The sequence below is a fragment of the Vipera ursinii genome (assembly GCF_947247035.1).
Source record: "Vipera ursinii genome assembly, chromosome: 2".
Classification (NCBI taxonomy): Eukaryota; Metazoa; Chordata; class Lepidosauria; order Squamata; family Viperidae; genus Vipera; species Vipera ursinii.
Window position 1 is genome coordinate 27,090,659 of NC_139513.1, and position 21,448 is coordinate 27,112,106.

A 21,448-nucleotide genomic window follows, 5' to 3' on the forward strand; every position below is an offset into this window, starting at 1 on the left:
CCTACTCAGGCAGGAAACCCTATACTATTTCAGACAAATGGCTGTCCAGTCTCTTCTTGAAAACATCCAGTGTTGGAGCATTCACCGCTTCTGGAGGCAGGCTGTTCCACTGATTAATTCAGGAAATTTCTCCTTAGTTCTAGGTTGCTTCTCTCCTTGATCAGTTTCCATCCGTTGCTTCTTGTCCTGCCTTTGGGCACTTTGGAGAATAGCTTGACTCCCTCTTCTTTGTGGCAGCCCCTGAGATATTGGAACACTGGTATCATGTCACCCCTCGTTTTTCTCTTCATTAAATTAAACACACACAATTCCAGCAACTTATATGTTTTAGCCTCCAGTCCCCTAATCATCCTTGTTGCTCTTCTCTGTACTTTCTAGAGTCTCAACATCTTTTTAATATCATGGTGACCAAAACTGGATGCAGTATTCCAAGTATGGCATTACCAAGGCATTGTAAAGTGGTATTAACACTCCATGTGATCTTGATTCTATCTCTCTGTTAATGCAGCCTAGCAGTGTGTTGGCTTTTTTGGCAGCTGCAGCACATTGCTGGCTGAGATAGCCCTTTGCAACTTTCATGTCCAGCTTTTGACAAGCAGAGCCAATGGGGAAGCTGGTAGGAAGTCACATATGGCGATTGTGGAACATCATGCTTAATAACCATCTGGGATCTACTTAATAACCTCAACTGGAACTGCCAAGTTGGTGTGGTCATGTGACACTTTGCTTTACAACTGTGTCACTTGGTGACAGAATTGCTAGTCCCAATTGCCATCATTAACTAAAGACCTGTAATGCAACTTAACAATAAACAGTTGATGCTTTTTATTTTTTTATTTTTATTTTTATTGCATTTATATCCCGCCCTTCTCCGAAGACTCAGGGCGGCTTACAAGCTTAGCAGTAGCCTTCATTCTATGTATATGCCTGCTTGTTAGGGCTTTCACACACACCCCAAGCGGCATTATTACAAAGTCAGCTTAATTGCCCCCAACAATCTGGGTCCTCATTTTACCTACCTCGGAAGGATGGAAGGCTGAGTCAACCTTGAGCCTGGTGGGATGCGAACCTGCAATAATTGCAGGCAGCTGGTGTTACTTAAGGAGGCGTTAGCCTACTCTCCACCAAGTTTTGAATAAACTTCCTCAAAGAGCTGACATCCCCTTGAACATATCCCCTCAGAATTTTCTTTGGCAATTTTTTAAGCAGGCATGGCTTATAGGCAGATTGGCTGGCTTCATATGAGATATTTATCCAAGTTCATTAATTAAACTACACTTCAATTAATTAGTCCAAATCCTCAGCTCATAAAGTACACTGGACCATATAACCAGAGAGTCACTTAACTGTTTTAATTTGATTTCTATTTTAAGTTGACTCTGCTAGTCATTGTTTTGGCTTCTGTTTCATTGAGACACACACATCTATATATCTATGTTATATATTGTATCAATTAATAATGAAAGTGGTAATGTTGATTTAGAACAAGCTTCTTAAATATGTTATTTAGGTTTTATTTTTCAAAATAGAAATCACAAGAAAATTGAGAAAACCCTGAATGCGCTAAAAACAATCCATACAATTAAATGAAACTGTGTGACAATGGGGGGAAAAAGACCACAGGAAAGAGATTTTTTTAAATCCAAACTGGCAAAAGAAAAGAAAAAGACTTTATATATTCAATGTATCAAGAATCACTGGTTTACTCATTAACACCTTGAAGTGAGGTGTGGGGTAGGGGAACTACATTAAATAAAAACATTACCAGGGCATAAGGTTTATAGCAGGGGTGTCAAACTCAATTTCATTGAGGGCCGCATCAGCATTGCGGTTGCCCTCAGGGGCCTAGGTGGGTGTGGCCTGGGTGGGCATGGCCTACTGGGTGGGCGTGGCTAGAGTGCGTATGGCCTACTGGGTGGGCGTGGCCAGCTCTACATCGTTCGCATCAAGGGTGCCTATGGGGGCCTGGGCAGGAGTGGGACAGATCTGAGGGTCTCTAGCAGAAGGAGGGTCTCTGGGACAGGGCCAAGGCAGTGAGGGCCGTTCCCTCACTGTTTCCAGGATGGCTTCGCGGGCCGCATGAAACCACTTCGCGGGCCGCATCCGGCCCCCGGGCCTTGTGTTTGACATGTCTGGTTTATAGGAATGTCTGAATCTAGAACATGAGTTTTCTCAAGCCAGTTTATCCCCTCAGCTTCTCGCAATCTGTACTTGTTTTCCAATCTTCTCTGGAGCTCAGATTTCCTACCAGCCTTAACAATTCTATCTTATTCAATCTCCTTGAGCCTAATTTTTCTTTTTCTCCTGTTCAGTCGTGTCCAGTTCTTGGAGACTGCCTGGACAAGTCCCTGCAGTTTTCTTGGCAACATTTTCCAGAAGGTGGTTTGCCACTGCTACCTTCCTTAGCTTCAGAAAAAGTGATTAATCAAGATCACCCACCTGGCCCAAGACAGGACTGGGACTCATGGTCTCCTGGTTTCTGGTTTGATACCTTAACCACTAAACCAAACTGGCTCTGGCCCTAAATTAGGAGGCAATAAGTATCTTGGGTTTTCCCTGAACATGGGGGAATATACGATATCTTCAAGAATACCAGTTGCGCCAGTTGCAACCCTATCTGGACCGCACAGTCACCCATGCACTCGTGACCTCCCAGTTGGACTACTGCAACGCTCTCTATATGGGGCTGCCCTCGAGGACCACTCGGAGGCTTCAGCTGGTGCAGAATGCGGCCGCATGAGTTGTGATGGGGGTTTCCCGATACTCCCATGTAACATCTCTAACTCCGCGAGCTACATTGGCTTCCGGTTGCCCTCCGGGTGAGATTCAAGGTGCTAGTGATGACCTATAAAGCCCTAAATGGCTTGGGTCCGGTATATTTGAGGGAACACCTACTGCCGACATCACGTTCCCTTCGTCCTGTGCGCTCCCACTTGGAGGGCCTTCTCAGGGTGCCGCCTGTAAAAGACTGCCGGCGGATAACACCCAGGGGTAGGGCCTTCTCAGTGGGTGTGCCTGCCCTTTGGAACCAGCTGCCCGCGGAGCTTAGGACTGCCCCCGACCTTCGGTCATTCCACCGGGACCTGAAGACCTGGCTCTTTGAGCTTTCTGGCCCAGGCTGAGAGGTTTTTTTTCCCCTCAGGGATCAAATTTAATTATTTTAACTGTTTTTAACTCTTGTATTGTATTGATGTTTTTAAATACTTTGTAAACCGCCCTGAGTCCTACGGGAAAAGGGCGGTATATAAATTCAATAAACTTAAACTTAAACTTAAACCTTCTCCAGTTTGAATCTGCCGACCTAGATTAGGAGAGAAAGCCTGTTAAAATTTCCTTTACTAAGAGGATTCCAATGATGAGGACCCCATATCAACCCTTCTTAGTAATCACTTCCTCTCTGTTACAGATTGCCCCCTTTTTTTTTATTAAAAAGTTTTAAAATACAATTTTCCTTTAAAAAGCCCCCCTTCCCCCTCCCCCCTCCCCCCTACCTCTCCTCCTCCCCCCTCCCTCCTCCCCCCCCTACCTCCCCCCCTCCCCCCTCCCCCCCTCCCCCCCGACTTCCCAGAGCTAAATACAAGGTATATATATAAAAAGCAATCATAAACAATCATATACTAACAACTATAAATTCTAAAATCCATCACTCTCTCACTTATATAGGATAAGACAAACCTTAGCAATATAAAATATATATAAAAAAACTAAAATAGAAAAAGAAAAAAAAAGAAAACGAAAGAAGACTTATTCGAATGCTACATAAAACTTTTTAACCCTATACTTGTTCTGGATATACTCTATCCATTTTCTCCATTCCATAATATAGCGTTCTTGCGAGTGATCTTTCAAATAGGCCGAAATCTTCGCCATCTCTGCCAGGTCGGAAACCTTCAAAATCCACTCTTCTATGGTCGGCAGTTCCTCTTTCTTCCAATATTGGCCTATCAAAAGTCTTGCCGCTGTAATTAAGTTCAACATCAACTTAGTGTCCACAACTGTAGCGTCTGCAATTATTCCCAGCAAGAAAAGTTGCGGACAAAACTTTATCCTCTGTTTAAAAATCTTCTGCATATTCCACCACACTTTTATCCAAAAGGCTTTAACCTTCTTACATGTCCACCATATGTGAAAATAAGTTGCATCTTCATCACCACACCTCCAACATTTAGGCTGATACTTCGGATACATACTTGCAAGCTTTTTAGGATCTAAATGCCATCTATAAAACATTTTATAAAAGTTCTCTCTTAAATTTTGAGCTTGAGTAAATTTTACGTTCCTGACCCAAATCTTTTCCCAAGTATCCATTGTAATAACTTCCTGAATATTTTGGGCCCATTTTATCATACAATCCTTAACAAGCTCTGTTTCTGAATCGATCTCTATCAATGCAAGATATATCCGTTTGATATGTGCTGATCCCTGATTTCTAATTTGCTTTATCAAATTTTCATCAGTCATTGCAAATCCATTTTTCTGGTCCTCTTTCCACCTGGCCCGTAACTGAGTATATTGAAACCAGTTTTGAACAACCTTCTCTTCTCGCAAGAGGCTATATGATTTCAAACACCAAGCATTTCTTTCCAAACTAAGAATCTCCTTGTAGGTAGTCACATCATGTTTGAAGCCAGCATGTATATTTTCTATTGCGTGTTTTGGAATTGCCCACAATGGTATCTTACAACTTAACTTATGTCTATACTTCTTCCAAACTCTCAACAATGCCTGTCTTAAAATATGCACCCTAAACACGTTGTCTACCTTCTTATCATACAACAAATAAGCATGCCAGCCAAACAACAAATCATGGCCCTCAAGATTTAATAACCTCGGTTGCGTCAAATTAATCCAATCACTTATTCCTACTAATGCAGCAGCTTCATAATATAATTTAAAATTAGGCAATTTAAGGCCACCTCTCTCACGAGTATCCTGCATAATCTTAAGTTTAACTCGTGGCTTTTTCCCTGCCCACACAAATTTATTGATACCACGCTGCCATTCCTCCAAGTTAGAATCTTTCTTAAAGATCGGTATCATTTGAAATAAAAATAAAAATTTGGGCAGGACATTCATTTTCACTGCTGCAATCCGTCCCAACAAGGACAATTGCAATTTTTCCCAACTCTCCAATTCTTTTCGAATTTTCCCCCATAATTTTTCATAATTATTTTTATATAACTTTGTATTAGAGGGTGATAAAATCACCCCCAAATATTTAACCCTTTTAACAATCTCAAATCCAGTTAATCCTTCTAAAAGAACCTTCTGTGAAACCGTCATATTTCTAGCCAAAATTTTGGTTTTCTGTATATTTACTTTAAATCCAGAAACCTTCCCATATTGTGTTATTATCTCCATCAGGTCCACAACAGAGTTCTCTGGCTGGGTCACTGTAACAACCAGATCATCTGCAAATGCTCTCAATCTATAGTCCTGATCTCCAACTTTTATCCCCTTAATTTTTTCCGAATTCCGAATTTTAACCAATAATATCTCTAAAGTTAACACAAATAGCAAGGGCGATAACGGACACCCTTGCCTCGTGCCCTTCTCAATATTACATGCTGCTGTCAGGCTATTATTAACTATAATTCGGGCAGTTTGTTTTTGATATAATGCCCAAATCGGTTGCAAAATTTTTTCCCCAAAATCCATTTTATCTAAAACTTTCAACAAAAATTGCCAATTCAATTGATCAAAAGCCTTTTCAGCATCTAAAAAGATTAGAGCTGCAGAGATCTGGTTGTTCCTTTCCAAAAACTCTAACACATCAACTATATGTCTCACATTATTTTTCATTTGCCTACCACTAATAAACCCCGTTTGATCCCCATGAATCACCTGTTGCAGAACCCTCATCAGTCTATTAGCCAAAACCTTAGCAAATATCTTATAATCTGTATTTAAAAGCGATATCGGTCTATAATTTTTAACTTGAGTAGCATCCTGATCTTCCTTCGGAATCAAAGAAATAAAAGCTGTTCTCCAAGACGGTGGCACCTTTCCCCCCTCTGGATTGTCTGGAACAACTCCTTTAACGGTTTTATCATCTCTAATTGTAAATTTTTATAATAGGCCGCAGTCAAGCCATCCGTGCCTGGTGCTTTATCCAGCTTCAATTCCTTAATTGCTGTAAAAATTTCTTCTTCTGTAATCAGTTGATTAATCCCCTCTTTTTGTGCTTGCGTAAGAGCCGGGATGCTAGTATTCTCCAAATATATATCAATATCTTTTGCGCTAATTTCCTCTTTAGTATATAATTTCGAATAAAAATCCACAAAAGCATCCTTAATAAGATTCTGTTGAAACACAACCCTTCCTTTATACTCAATCTTATCTATATTAGAGGCCCTTCGTTTTTTCCTCAGTCTATAAGCTAACCATCTGCCTGGTTTATTAGCGTTGCAAAAAGTATTATGCCTAGCAAACCGCAGATTGGTCGCCACTTGATCAGCCATTAGTTTATCAAATTGTCCTCTTAGCAGTCTAATAGCCTCCTTGATCTTCACATCCTCTGGGTTCAAAATCAAAACCTTTTCTTTTTCCTTTATTTCATTCTCCAATTCTTTCCTTCTAGTTTCCACTGCGCGTCTATGTCTATTATTCATATATATCAGCACCCCTCTCATATAGGCCTTGCTAGCATCCCAAACCATATCCATAGAGGTACCCTTGTTCATATTAATCTCAAAAAAATCCTTCATCCGCTGTTTGCATTCTTCCACATTTTTCTGATTTCTAAACAAGTTCTCATTTACACGCCACGAGCGCCTATCTCCTTTCTCCTTATCAATCTCCAACCAAACTGGACAGTGGTCAGAGATAATTCTTGCACAAATCTTCACCTTTTTAGTTCTCAAAAAAAATCATTAGTCAACAAAATAAAATCAATCCTTGAAAAAGATTGGTGTCTGTCAGAAAAAAAAGTATAATCCTTCTCCTGCAAGTGTCTCTCACGCCAAATATCTCGCAATTCCAGGTCATCCTTCATTTCAAAAAAAGATTTAGGCAATCTAGCATGACTTGGAATGCGCTTGAAAGCTCCAGCTTTATCCAACTGTACATCCAAAACACCATTCCAGTCCCCCATAAAAATAAAAGATTTATAATCCAACTGGGTAAGCTTTGTGTGAAGTAAACTAAAAAAATCAGCTTGTTGTTGGTTAGGTGCATATAATCCAACTAAAAGCGTCTTTTTACCTTCTAACAACAGTTCAATCATAACATATCTTCCATGCTTATCTGCTTCAATTAAGTCTGCTGTTAAGGCACTTTTAACATAAACAACCACACCATTTTTCTTGTTCTCTGCAGAAGCAACAAATTGCGTACCCAGCCTCGAGTTCAATAAGTACTTTTGATCCAAAACTCTAATATGCGTTTCTTGCATACATATAACATCTATCTTAAATTGTTTTAAATATTGAAAAACTTTCTTCCTCTTCTGTGGTGAGTTTAATCCATTAACATTCCAGGTTAAAAATTTAGTTGCCATGCATGTCCTCCACAAGCTCTTGGATCACAGCTTTGATAGGACTAACTTCTTTAGGCCGTGCTCCTCCCACAGCTTGGCTATAAGTACGTTGTGAAGATTCTGAAGACTTTTGCTGATCTTGTTGTTTTATTTTCTTTGCTCGTTTTAAAGCAGCACGCGTTACTCTTTGCTCTCTAGGATCATCCAAAGAAGATATAGCGTGATCTCCTCCAGCATCACTTTCCTCTGCTTCATCCTCTTGATGTTCTCCTTCTTCAGGTCCCTTTGCAGCTTCCAGAAGTGTTAATGGGGTTGCTTTTAAGACATCATTGTAGAAATCACGCACTTGCTTCACAGTAATCAGCCGATACCTTTTACCTTCATACATCACCATCAGCCCATCTGGAATCTCCCATCTGAACCTTATATCTCTTTGCTTGAGCTCATGCACAAGAAATGTATAGTCCTTCCTTCCCCTTAAAATCCTTGGAGGAATTTCTTTTAAAACCAAGACTTCTTGTTCAGCAATCACAACTTTAGCATCATAGGCAGCTTGTATAACTTGATCTCTAATTTCTCTTTTTGCAAAGTAAACCACCACATCTCTAGGCAGCTTTCTCTGTCTGGCAATCCATGAATTCACCCGGAACACTTTATCCATAGCTGCCCTTATTTCAGATGCTGGCTGGTTCAGTACCACTTCAAGAGCCTCAGAGATCAGCTGCTTTAAATCTTCTTTAATATTCTCTTTTAAACCTCTGATTCTGATAGCAAACTGCATCTGGTAATATTGGGCAAGACTTAACTCCTTTTCCATTTTGTCTCTTGCAGTCTCATTCTCCCGTGCTTTTACTTCTAATACTGCATTCCTTTGAGCCAGATCATCCATTTTTTCATCTAAATCTTCCACACATTCCGCCACTTTATGCACTGAAGACAAAATGTCTACCTTCATCACGCTGAACTTCTGTTCCATCCTCTCTTCCATTCTCTCCTCCAGTTTCTCCAATTTCTCCTCCATCTGTGCAAATTTATCACCCATTGATTGATTGATTGAGTCCAAAAGTTTATCCAAAGCATCTCGTAAATCCTTCGGTGTCAGCACTTCAGGAGGGTGCAATGCCTGTAGTGATGATTGTTGCACCGGGGAGGATCCACCACTCCGAAGAGTTTTAGGGGGAGGTTTAGCCGCCATCTTTTACTCCTCAATTATGATGCACTTTTAAAAAGTCCAACAAACTCGAGAGTATAATAAAATAATCCTCTTCACCTTTTCCCTCTTGTATCGCTCTGCCTGCTCCTTTAAATCATAGTCCTTTCTTCAGGCAGGGATGGTTCGCAGACGCCTGGCTCTGCTCCAAGAAGTTCGGAGCAGAGACGCTGGCCAGCTGGGAGCAACCCAGGCTTCGGGGGAGTTCAATCCTTCAGCCGCCCAAGCTCCAAGCTCAGGCGGCCCCGGAGAACTCTACCCCTACCTGGGGCCTCACCCCCTCCTCTTCTCCCGAGGAGGGGGCTTCAAATTCGCCCGAACAGCTGATCGGCGCTGTTTCGGGCGAAAAAACAACAGCTGAGCCGCGGGCAGCCCGGGAAGGCTGTCTTCGGCGCCGCGCCGCCACCGGAAGTCCCACAGATTGCCCCCTTGTGTCAACAGAGTGCTTGAACAGATGGAATTTCAGGAAAGGAAGTGAAGCCATGGTGTACGGTAGTTAATGGATCTCTCTTTTAATCTTTTGTATTGCTGGATGTTAAGTTGCTCAAAGCTTTTGATACGCTGAGCAACACAGAAGCCATACTGAATGAATGAATGAATGAATAAATGAATGAATGAACACTTTTGAATTTCATGGCGTTATATAGGTAGAATACACGTTAATATGACCAGACTTGCAAGCTTGTGTCTACCAAGCATATCTGACTTCAGTTCTCAGACTGGCTGGCAACTGAAACCAAAGCACATTTGGACGGCACTAGGAAGCTTAAGACTGTTCTAGATTTTGCTGGTGGTGTAAAAATGGGAAGGTTCAAACGACACATACGATATGGTCGGTTCATCAAAGGGTGACTTTTTGGAATAGTAGTTCCAAATAGTTTTAATGCATATAAGTAGATTTGTGAGGAAATCTTTAAATGTTAAAGATGTTAATGTGATGTTGAATAATATACTAAATCTTTGGAACCTGTTTATCAGAAATTATGGCTGTATCAAGCATGGAGTACAGGTAAAAGAATTATACTGATGATGTATATATATATGTTTGGAGTTTATCTATATGAGTTAAAGTTCGATAGTCTATATAGTTCAGGATTGTTTGCATAAGCTAGATTATGATTGTTTGTATTTTTATACCCTGTATTCTGCTCTGGGAAGTGGGGGGGAGGGGAAAGGGAGGGTGGGGTTGGGGAGGGTTGGGGAGGGTGGGAGGGAAGGGGGCTGGGGGGGTTTCTTTTTCTTTTTTTTGTTGTTTGTTAAAGATAAAATGTATTCTAAAACTTTTTAATAAAAAAAAGAATTATACTGAGAAACTGGAAAAATCATATTATTCCAGATGTTAAGGAAATGTGTGACTTACAGTATCTGTTAGGGAAAAGACAGTATTTTCTACTAATCAAAAATGGAACACATACTACTATAGCAGAGATTTTTGTAATATTTTATAACAATATTTTAATTGTTTGTATTATAGCATTGCACGGTATTAATAGTAAACCAGTAACTATTGATATGTTGAACATATAAAGTCATTTTTTTTCTTATCTTTAGCCTGTTTGGATTTTTTTAAAAAAAATCTTTTGTTTCCTTTGGGTTCCCCCCCCCATTTTCACACAGTTTCATTTAATAGTATGGATTGTTTTTAGTGCTTTTAGGGTTATTTTCTTGTGATTTCTATTTTGAAATCTAAAAACATATTTAAAAAGCTTGTTCTAAACCTACCTTACCCCCTTTCATTATTACTTCTGCTCTATAGTTACTGCCCTCTTTTGAAATATGGTTGTTCTGTCTCATCTGTTCTGCAACTGTTCTGTTCTGTACTGAGGCTTTCTCAGCTCAAACCATGAGAAAAGGTATCCTCCAACCCTGCTGAGCTTGTCGATCAGGTCAGCAGTTTGGTGGGTCGAATCCCGAGTGCCGCGTAACAGAGTGAGCTCCTGTTACTCGTCCCAGCTTCTGCCAACCTAGCAGTTCGAAAGCACGTAAAAATGCAAGTAGAAAAATATGGACCACTACGGTGGGAAGGTAACAGCGTTCCGTGCGCCTTTGGCATCTAGTCATGCCGGCCACATGACCACGGAGACGTCCTCGGACAAGCGCTGGCTCTTCGGCTTTGAAATGGAGATAAGCACCGGCCCCTAGAGTCAGAAACGACTAGCACGCATGTGCGGGGGAACCTTTACCTTTACCTTTAAGAAAATAAGATGGTAATCGTACTCCCAGTTGTATACTAACTTGGTTGTGAATAATCGGATTCACAACTTAGTTGTGAATAATTGGACCTGAATCAGCAATGGAGAAACTGGTCCATTGCAAGGATCCTCCCATACAAGGCATGAAAACAGTGTCTCATGATATGCCAGAGGACTTGCTGAATCAGCTTTCTGGTGTCTACAAGGCAGAATTTGAATACATAATGGATTATGGAGAGGAGCTGTAGCTCTGGATGCAGAATAGTATTTCCTAACTCTCACAGCTCTTTATAGTAAAAGTATTTATTTATTTATTTACATTATTTATTAAATGAATTTATAAAAACCACATCTAGGCAGCTTACAACATTAAAATCCACAACACAAAAACCCTAGGCCTCTACTATCCCCACCCCCACAGCATGGCGGCAGCAGCAGTGACACATATATTTATTAAACAATAAGTTATCTCCTATTGGATACCCTTTCAAACAGAGATATCAGGGATCAACGTTGATTTCATATACCACCCAAATCATATGAATTTGATTTATCGCAGAACAAATGTGGTACTTAAGTCAAATTCTAAACTCCACTCTGATTCCTCCCCAGTTTTAGCTCCCTGGGGTGACCAGAAACAGCCAAGAAGTGAGGGTTGCTTTGGGGCTCCTGTCTGGAATTAAGGCCCGCCAGGAACAATGTACCAGATGCCCTGCATACAAAGTCATTACAGATCAAATGCTGGATTACTGAATTCCATCAGCAGCGGGGTATGAATTCAACCATCCACTTAGAAATCAGAGCATCTCTGAGAGGAAATGGAAGCGTTCATCTGAGGCCGAAAGCCATTCTGAGACACAACGCAGTATCTCTCCAACTCAAAACCTCTCCTCCTGTTTTGCAGAGGCAGAATAACTCATGCAGCATTCATCAGCGTCAACATCAAAATATCAGCCAATTCAGCTTTTTCCCACCACAGCAAGCTTAACAATTGCTTTGGAACCCTGCTCCAGCAATAATGGGATTCAGCTCCTTCAATAGCATTCCCACTCTATTATTAAAATAGATTATTTATAGGCCATTGACAGGGTAAATGGCCCCTTTCAGCATACTGAAAGCCATGAAATTGCTCTTAGTTTCTAATCCAAAATTTAGGAGTGGCAGAAGACCATGGGTGCAATGTCTGAAGAGCAAGAAGAAAAAAGGAAGAAATAATTCAGAGTAAATCTAGAATTTGGTATGGGTTTTGTCTCTTATACTTCTAAGAAAAAATAGACTCAGTTTCCTAATCTGGAGTTTGTACTTAATGTTGATTAAATAAGACTAGTTCTTACTATCTTTTCTAGATATTTTCAAATCAGCTGATATAACCTCTCATCCAGCAGGCTTCTTAAGTATATTAGGTTAAGAAATACTGACTGACCCCAGAGAGTTACAACTGAATGCAGATTTCTCAAGTCCTACTCTGGTATTCAACCATGGCACTCCCGCATCTTAAAATAAACTATAGTTGTCAACAGAAGTTCCATCTGTGTGTTCACCTGATTTCTAATTCCATGGAATTGAGTGTGAACAAGAGGATCCTTCACACACACATGCACACATACTCTTACACACACTGTGTGTGCACTTGGTCATTGTGGGGAACAAGATGCTGACCTAGACAATTATGGTCTGATCTGTCAAGGTTCTCTCTATGTTAAAAAAAAAATCTCACTTACCTGAATGCTTGGTTCCAGCATTATCCTGCAATTTTGAGGTGCTCTGTCCCGGAGTAGGGGACTCAAAATATGTGAGAGAGACTTTGGGGTTCACGGCTCCCCTGACTCGTTGGGGCTCTGCAATATCTCGCATTTCTTCAGTTCCTGAAAAGAAAGAAAAAGGCCTGAGTGAAACCAAATATTTGATGGTCTCTAAGGTTGGCCTACAATGTTGTCCTGGTTGGGGTAGAACAGCAAAAGTTACCAAGGGGCAAAAAGTTCCTCCAAGTTAGCCTGACATTCATGATAGACAGCTTGCTGGTAGCTTTCCCATCATTCCTGATTTTAAATAATTAAATAGTTGGATGCCTTTGAACTATGGTGCTGGAGAAGACTCCTGCGAGTCCCTTGGACTGCAAGGCGTTCAAACCGGTCAGTCCTAGAGATCAACCCTAACTGCTCTTTAGAAGGCCAGATCCTGAAGTTGAAACTCAAATACTTTGGCCACCTAATGAGAAGGAAGGACTCACTGGAGAAGAGCCTATTGCTGGGAAAGGTTGAGGGCAAGAGAAGAAGGGGACGACAGAGAAGGAGGTGGCTGGATGGAGTCACTGAAGCAGTAGGCGTGAGCCTAAATGGACTCCAGAAGATGGTAGAGGACAGGAAGGCCTGGAGGAACATTGTCCATGGGGTCACGAGTGGTCGGACACGACTTCGGAACTAACAAGAACAAATGATAAGGCTGGTCCTTTGGCCTCTCCATCTGCTTCTGCCCCAAGGGAGACCTCTCCACTGTGACCTCCTTCTTCTGCCCTAGTTACTCTCAGAAATTCTGTTCTCAAGGAAGCTTATTCCAAACAGAGGAAGGAGATGAAGGCGACTCTGCTAGCAGCTCTTTGAAACATCTCATCAAAGGCAGGAGTTGTAGTTTTTTAAAACTTTCCAGCCTAATGCAAACCATCTTTATCCTAGTTGGGTTTTTTCAAGATCAACTAGCTGCTTTGTAATAATAAATACAATGCATGATCAGCTTAATGATCACAATTAAACTACCTTATACAGGTTTAGAGATCGCCTCCCACGCCTGCAAATCCATCATCGGCTCCAAAAGAACCCCACCCTGAAATATTCCTACCAGCTCTTCCTATTATTCCCAACTGACCGCCCATCCCATGTTTCTTTCATCGCAACCAAATATGTCGGCATTCTAATGAAAGGAGTCACTTAATCGTATGCCAACCTGCCAGCTGAATACATATTGTATCTAGGGTCAAGTTGAACACAGTTTCATTGTACACCCTCCTCCCTTCCAGGCACATTCAATATTCACAACACACCAGTTGCTCTCCTTCTTCTCATATTAAACCAAGTAACAAAGAGCGACACTTGAAATCGATGCGATCTTCAACAAGAAGAAAAGGGGTCTATGACAATTCGCCACGGCCAACTCGCTATGGGACAAGAGTTACACTAATGTCAAAGAATTGGTGAAACAGAATCATTAAAGAAAGCATGCCAAAGAAGGGACCGAATGAAAAGTGAATAGCAAAAATTAAAATATTTTTTAAAAAATGTATTTTAAATAATTAAATAGAATGGTTCAATTGTCCCGCAGCAAGTTGTCGTGTGGTGAGTTGTCCCATTCCGAAAAAAAGTGGGTCTTGTTTGGATAGTAACCAACCAGTTGAGCCTTCCTCCAAGCTCCATTTTCTTTTCCAAATTTCATCTCTAGCTAACATATTCAGCCTTTCTTCTGGCCTACCGGAGGGGTTCCTTGGCTAACCGTCCTTCTTATGAAAAACTGGTGGGTGAGTCTGGAAATCTGGCTGGCACTGCCCTCTTGCTTTCAGGGTCTCCATTCGGCTATGTTGTTATTGGAGGCTGTTGCTTATGATCACAAGAAGGATGATCATCTTTTAAGACAGTGATGGCGAACCTTTTAGAGACCGAGGGTCCAAAAACCGCCCATGCCCACCCGCAGGGCCACCCACTGCCTCCACGGCCCACCGCAGATCGCCATGGTGGACCAGCAGCACCATGGTGGCCATACCCTCTGCCCGCGCCCCACATCATCTGTGCGTGATGGGGCACGAGGGTGGAGTCTCGTTAAAGTCTGCCCATCTGCCATGTCCTTGGCTGCGCTGCTCCACGTGGGACGCGCCCGGGGGCAACTCTCTTTCAGGGGGCTGCTGGTGAGCAGGGGGCCATGGGGAGAGGTGGGGCTGGGGCAACAACATGTGTGCCCACAGAGAGGGCTCTGAGTGCCACCTCTGGCACTTGTGCCATAGGTTCACCACCACTGTCTTAGGAAGTAGACAAATACCACCTAGGAGTAAAAAGAGGAGGAGGAGAATGATCCAAACAAATAGTGAAGTGGATGATATTCAGTACTCTGGGCTAACAAGGTCCAGAATGTTTATTTTATAAAAATAACAGATCCTTTATATCTCTAGCTTTCTGCAACCAATAGAGAAGGTTACAGATTAAATATTGTTGGAATATAGTAAAAAAAATAGATAAAGCTTGTAAAGGGGCCCTATAGTAAGAGGAATAAGATATAATAAGTAGTATAATACTTTTAGAATATATGAAATGTTAAAACACTGAGAGGGTCTACTTAAATGAAAAGTTTGGATATTTAAAGGTAATGAATTTTGAGAAAACTATGACTGATAAGAGTGGTTTGAATACTGAGGGGAAACTAAGCGTCAATAGGAATCTTGAAAACAGGACATATAATGATTTATTAAGATGACTTTTATAAATACAATGGGAATAAGCTGATTAAAAAACATGTTTTATGTTATTATATGCATAAATACTAAAAAATGTTTATATTCAACTTGGTTTGTACTGAAAACATTAAGAATTATATTTGTTTAATGTAGACAAAATGAGAATATTACAGGAAGAAGAGAGGATCAAGAAATATATTACTCATATTAAATAAATTATCATTGTTTTAAATATATGAACTCAGACAACACACTGTTCACGAAGCACTAGAGTTTGTTATTGTAAAAAAATTAATAAAATATATATATTTTAAAAAAAGAAGCAGCTTATACAGAGGCATTTACCTTGTAGGTTAGGATGACTCTGGTAGCATCTTTTCTGACAGAAACAAATTTAATTAAAAGACATAAGCTTTGGTGAGCTCAGCTCAGCTCAGGCTTTTTAATACAATTCCTTAGTCAGAACAGGTGCATCCAGGCTCCTGGCAGCATCTTCTAAGTTAGTTAATCCTTTCCCTGCCAGTTTTGATTGCTATAATCTGGTTGCTGGAATGCTACTCTTGGAAGTGAAAGATCCATTTATATTACAGATAGTCCTTGATTTACAAACAATTGGGACCAGAATTTCCATTGCTAAGCAAAGCAGTTGTTAAATGAATTGTGCCCAATGTTATCTCCCCCCCCCCACCAACCCCGGGGTTAAGCAAACCACTGCAGTTGTTGCATGAATCACAGAGCAGTTAAGCCAGAGGTCTTCAAACTTGGCCCTTTTAGGACTTGTAGATTTCAACTCCCAGAATTCCTCAGCCCAGAATTCCTCAGCCAGGCACGCTAGCTGAGGAATTCTGGGAGTTGAAGTCCACAAGTCATAAAAGGGCCAAATCTGAAGACCCCTGAGTTAAGCGAATCCAGCTTCCCCCATTGACTTTACTTGTCAGAGGTTAGTTGCGGGTTAGTTGCAAATGGCAATCATATGACGCCCCCCCCAGGATGCTGCAACCATGGTAACCTACATGACTGCTGCAAAGCGCCTGAATTCTGGTCACGCAACTGTGAGGATGCTGCGATGCTTGTGTGAGGATCGGTCATAAGTCACTTTTTTCATTGCCACTGTAACTTTGAAGAGTTGCCAAAAGAATGGCTGTAAGCTGGGGACTGTCTGCATCACGATTCTCCCCTTTAATTTAATGTGTACCTTCCAAGAGCCCGCTCCTCGATCCTTAACCAGGTTTTCTCCTGAACTCCCAACCTTTTCTTGCTTCCCTGTCATGGGGCCAGATCCCAGATCCCCAAGGCACTTGGCATCTCTCTTCTCCTAGCGTTCTTGCCACCTCTTGCCCTCTCCTGCCCAGTTCTCCTCCTGGGAATAGGACAGGAGAATAGGACATTCCCAGGACAGGAGACAGGTGTGAGGGTCTGGGTGGGAATTTTCAACAGCAGAAGATCCCTTTAAGTACGGAAACCAATGGCAAATCTAAACCTACCTGGGGTAGCAGAGCTGCCGTGAAAGGTGGTGGTTTCCATTCCAGCCGTGTCCCAAAGCCCTGGCTGCTGGGTGGTGTCAATGATCAGATTCCAATGGGTGCTCCTTTGATGAAGATTGGGTTCTTGGGGTGTCACCTCTGACAATGAAGGGGTGAAAGGGACAGGGGAGTGGTCATCCGAAACAGGTGAATGGAAGTCTGCTGGGCTTTCCTTCCCAATCAGTGGGGTGACTATTCCTTCCTGAGAGGTGGAAGTCACTGGTGGTATATCCCTGTCTTGCCCAGGGAGGTTCTGAGTATCTCCAGCTGCCTGAAGCACAGGCCTAAGAGGAGACGTAGAACGTTCCTCCTGGCCAAGGAGGCCACTATGCACCTGTCTACTCTGGTATGAAGCCCAATATTTTACCGTGGTTAGATTCCGGCCCAACAGTTCCTGCTCTGGCACTCTGTTTTCCAGCCATCCTCTTGAAGCACCAGCCTTAGGATCAGCCTCTTCAACCACCTCCCATCTGACATGAGATCTGCTAACAGGGAAGGTTGCCAAGGGAATGGTGGACACGGTGGGCCCGGGGCTTAAGGTAGTTGCTGGGAGGCCGTGTTTCAACCCTGTTTGGTGGAGGCTAGGCAAGGATCCCTCCCGGGAGACAAGTAATTCTGAGGCTTGTAGCCTGGGCGAAGTGGAAAGAGAGGGCACCGCAGAGGTGGACATGTTTCTTTTTGACATGCCAGAAGAAGGAAGAGGGTGCTTTTTCTTCCTCTGCTTTGGACTTGGTTCCCAAATTATACCACCAGTATCTTCAACCTTTCCCTGAACCTCAAAAAAGCCTTCAGTTGGCAGAACAAGACTCTCCTCAGTCACGTGGGGAGCTAAACTTCCACCAGAAGAACCAGCTGGTGTCCCCTTTGCAAGGAGTTTGAACCTCCTCTTGGATTTTGCAGCTCTAGGGTGGCCCACTGGCCTGGCACTTTGCCTGTTCTCATTCTTCGATTCCCCGTCTCCACTAGAGAACTCATGGGCAGAGGAATCTGAGTGGGGAATGACTGGCAGTGCCCTTGGAGGAGGCTCTTTGGAGGAGACTTCTAAAAGAGGTGACTCTGGGACAGAATTCAGAGACAAGTGCCAGGTAGAGTTCTCTGGAGTTGGGAGGTACAAAGCCAGGAGTAAGGCAGGTAAGAGCAGGCTCCAGACCAGGAACAATCCCACGGCAGCCATCCTTGGTGAGAGACAGCAGGTCACTCAATATCCAGCCTGGTCACGGCTGCTCATGCTTCATCCTGTGGATAGGGACATTTGTGATTGTGGGACTGAAGGAATAAGACGATCTGAAGCCAAGAAATGGAGCAACATGAGGCAAGGGAAATAATTCAATGACAAATATTACAACAGCCAGTTTGCTGAGAAGGGTAGAGAAAAGGGGGAAGCCGAATGCAATGGGAGGGAGGGAGGGAGGGAGGAAGGAAAGGTGCAAGCAAGGATGATGTATGATAGTCCATGGCTGCACTCATACGGAGGCACATGGATGTAAATATGAATAGGCAGTCATGTGCACATACCATTCCTCCTCACATAAATGGCTGAGAATGTTTCACTCGATCCCCTTCTTAGTGCCAAGCACTGGTGGGGGCTCATACATGGAAGTGGCCGATCTCAGCAACTCCTAACCTGAGGCTTTTGACAGAGCAACTGCAGCAAGACCTTGAGCCCCTAAGAAACAATGTGAAAATTCTTGGCGGCATCATCCTGAGCAGGAAGAAGAATCAAGGCTCACAGACTTGAGAATCTCCCTTTGCTGTGTCCTGGCCTCAAAAAAATGCCTTCTTTTCACTGCCCTTTGCCTGCAGCAGTGAAACCACAGTTACATAAGGAACTGCCCGATCCGTGTCAGCCAGTAACTTTTCACTCCAGCTGATGAGAGCTCACATCTGAGGCCTCTGAGCTCTTTTCCTTCCCTGCTATTCTATTTAACTTTAACTGCTAAACTGCCAAGAACTGAATCTGCAAGGAAGACTGCAAATCTCAGATGTATTTCAGAGCAGTCAGACTATTCTACAGAGCAACCAAACATCTCATTTCCCAACAATCTCCCGCTGCGTATCTGGCCCCTAAGCCAGCTCTCCATCACACTCACAAGTTCACCTTGAATGTCAGTATCCCATCCCAACCCAGCCTGAGGATGGGGATGCTCAGACCAAGCTAGCCGAGCCCTGCAGCCCTGATTGGTACCTGAAATCCTGCAAGGCTTAACCCCTTGCAACTAAGAGCTGCACGATTTGGGATTCTTGCCAAGCCCATCTGCATAGCTTGGGAAAAGTTATTTTTCTTTCTCAGAGGCAAGTCACTGTTTCTGAATGGATTTAAATTGGCACAACCCCATCCTCACGTAAGGAGGTCAGCAGGATCCAAATCAGGATTAAAACCTCACTTTTAACTTGAGCCCAACTTCCCATCCCTGGAATCAGGAACCTGCATAATGGACTCTTTCTTAACCTGCGTTCCACAAATGTATACTTAATATAATGTAGAAGCAGTCCGTGGATTCCAGGTGGTTTGCAATTGAAATCTGTAAAATGGGCAGAATAAAGGCTAATCTCGGAGACTTGTTGAGAATGCTGCCCTGATAAAAAAATAAGATTCATCATTTTTTGAGGGGGTGTCAATTCACCCTCCTCCTAATCATACCTTGTCCTCACCGAGTCACGTGTGCAAGGGGCAAACCAGCCAGTCTTTTTTTCCCCTTTTCTTCCCCCCCCAAAAAACAGCCCTTTCACCCTCCCCAAGCTTCACACAACCTAACCCTGCAAGGGTCAAGCTTAGGTAGGTAGCCGATTCAAGGGGAACCTCTTTCTTTCCTCCCTGCCCCAAAGGCATCTTTTCTATTTTATACATTTGCCCTGTTCACCGCCCTGAGTCCTTCGGGAGAAGGGTGGTATATAAATAAAATTATTATTATTATTATTATTATTATTATTATTATTATTATTATTATTATTATTATTATTATTATTATTATTATATTAATTATTATTATTATTATATTAATTATTATTATTATTATTATTATTATTGTTATTATTATTATTATTATTATTATTATTATTATTCCCGTGCTTGAACACACCTGCAATCTGCTCGCAGACTTCGGTCTCCTACCTGGGCCAGCCCGAGACTGATCTTCCCGGGGAAGAAACGAAAAACGCAGCCGGCTAAGCGGCGCAGGAGTCGAACCCGCTGCTTAAGCTTCTGCCCGGCTTCAGTGGCGGCGGCGGCGGCGGCCGACGATGAGCGATCAGTGGCTCAGGTACCGCCGGGGTGGGAAGGGAGCGAAGCGGGCAGCGCTGGACCTCCTCGGCGCACCCACGCTTAGCCAGAGCCGGGGCGTCTCCGCCTCCGAGGCGGGCAACGGGGCAGGGCGGGCCAGGCGTCCCAGCCGGGGACCGGGCTCGTTCATTAAGCAAGGCACGTCGCGTCCGTCAAGAGCCCGGGGCCCGCGGGGGAAGGGTGGAAGGGCTCCCGACGTCGCCTGGGGAGGCTTCCAGGCGTCGCGCCTGCCCCGCCACAGGCCCCGGTCGCTCTGCGCAACGGCGCGTCTTCGAGCGCCAGTCCTTCGGCGGCGGGGCCTCCTGCCCGAGAAGCTGCGTGGAGGCGATCGCCGAGCCCAGCTAAGAGGTGGTGGTGGTGGTGGCGGCAGCCGGTCAAGCCCGGCAACGCGTCCGATCCCGGCACCGGCACCACTCCGTCCGCCGACGCCCCGTTGGGATCAGGCCAAGGCGCGTTGGGACGGGGCCAGGAGAAGAGCAGCGCCGCTGCCGCCCTTTCCGTGCCGGATTCGCACACGGGTCCAAAAAAAAAAAAGGCGCCAAGGAGGGCCCCGCTCAGCGGCGCTTCGGAAGGCCCGAGTGGGCTCTGCCGCTTCGTCTCCGCGATCGCGCGCGAAGCCAAGCTGGGGATGGAGGCAGCCGGCAAAGGCTCGGCTTACGAGGCTCGCGGAAGATCAGCCACCCACTCGCGGGAGGGGCGGAGCGGGACACCGCAGTGTCCACGTGGCTCCGCGCCGTGCTTAATCCCCGCTGCACCTGCGGCTGCCGTCGCGGGGGAAAAGGAACGGCGGGTTAAGTTTTCGAGGGACGAGTTACTCGCCTTTTTTTTATTATTATTTCCCTCCACCCACCCCCACCTCCCCGCTCGCTTCTTTTCCCCCAGGGCAGGGGTAGGCAACCTCGGCTCTTTTATGACTCATGGACTTCAACTCCCAGAATTCCTGAGTCAGCTATGCTGACTCAGGAATTCTGGGAGTTGAAGTCCATGAGTCATAAAAGAGCCGAGGTTGCTTACCCCTGTCCCAGGGAATCTGAAGCTACTTTCCGCACATCAAAAGCCTTGAGTTTTTTGCGGCTGAACTCTGAAAATCGCGGACCCGAAGGCAGCCCTCTCAAAGCACCAATCCAAACGGAAGCGGGGGGGGGGCAGAGATTCATTCGCCCCGACCCACCTTTATTCAGGGAGGCGTGCATCACACGCCAATTTTTTTTCTTATTTAGGGTTTTGATGAACACACGACAAGGGGAGCAATAGTCGTTCCTGGCATTCCTTTAAGCTGCCCGTGCTTCCAGGGCGATGCTTAAATGGGTGACAGCGATGGGAGGCAGCCT

At 43.8% G+C, this 21,448-nt stretch overlaps 1 protein-coding gene across 1 annotated transcript in view; it reads right to left on the reverse strand.

Moving 5' to 3' along the window:
* PRRT3 (proline rich transmembrane protein 3) overlaps positions 1-18,011 on the reverse strand; it is a gene marked incomplete at both ends in the record, with an annotated part of 22,830 nt that extends 4,819 nt beyond the window's left edge. The window contains 2 exons of the mRNA XM_083355960.1: positions 12,601-12,744; positions 16,799-18,011. Coding sequence (XP_083212086.1) covers positions 12,601-12,744; positions 16,799-18,011 — 1,357 coding nt within the window. The remainder of the gene's footprint in view (positions 1-12,600; positions 12,745-16,798) is intronic.
* Positions 18,012-21,448: the final 3,437 nt, after the last annotated feature.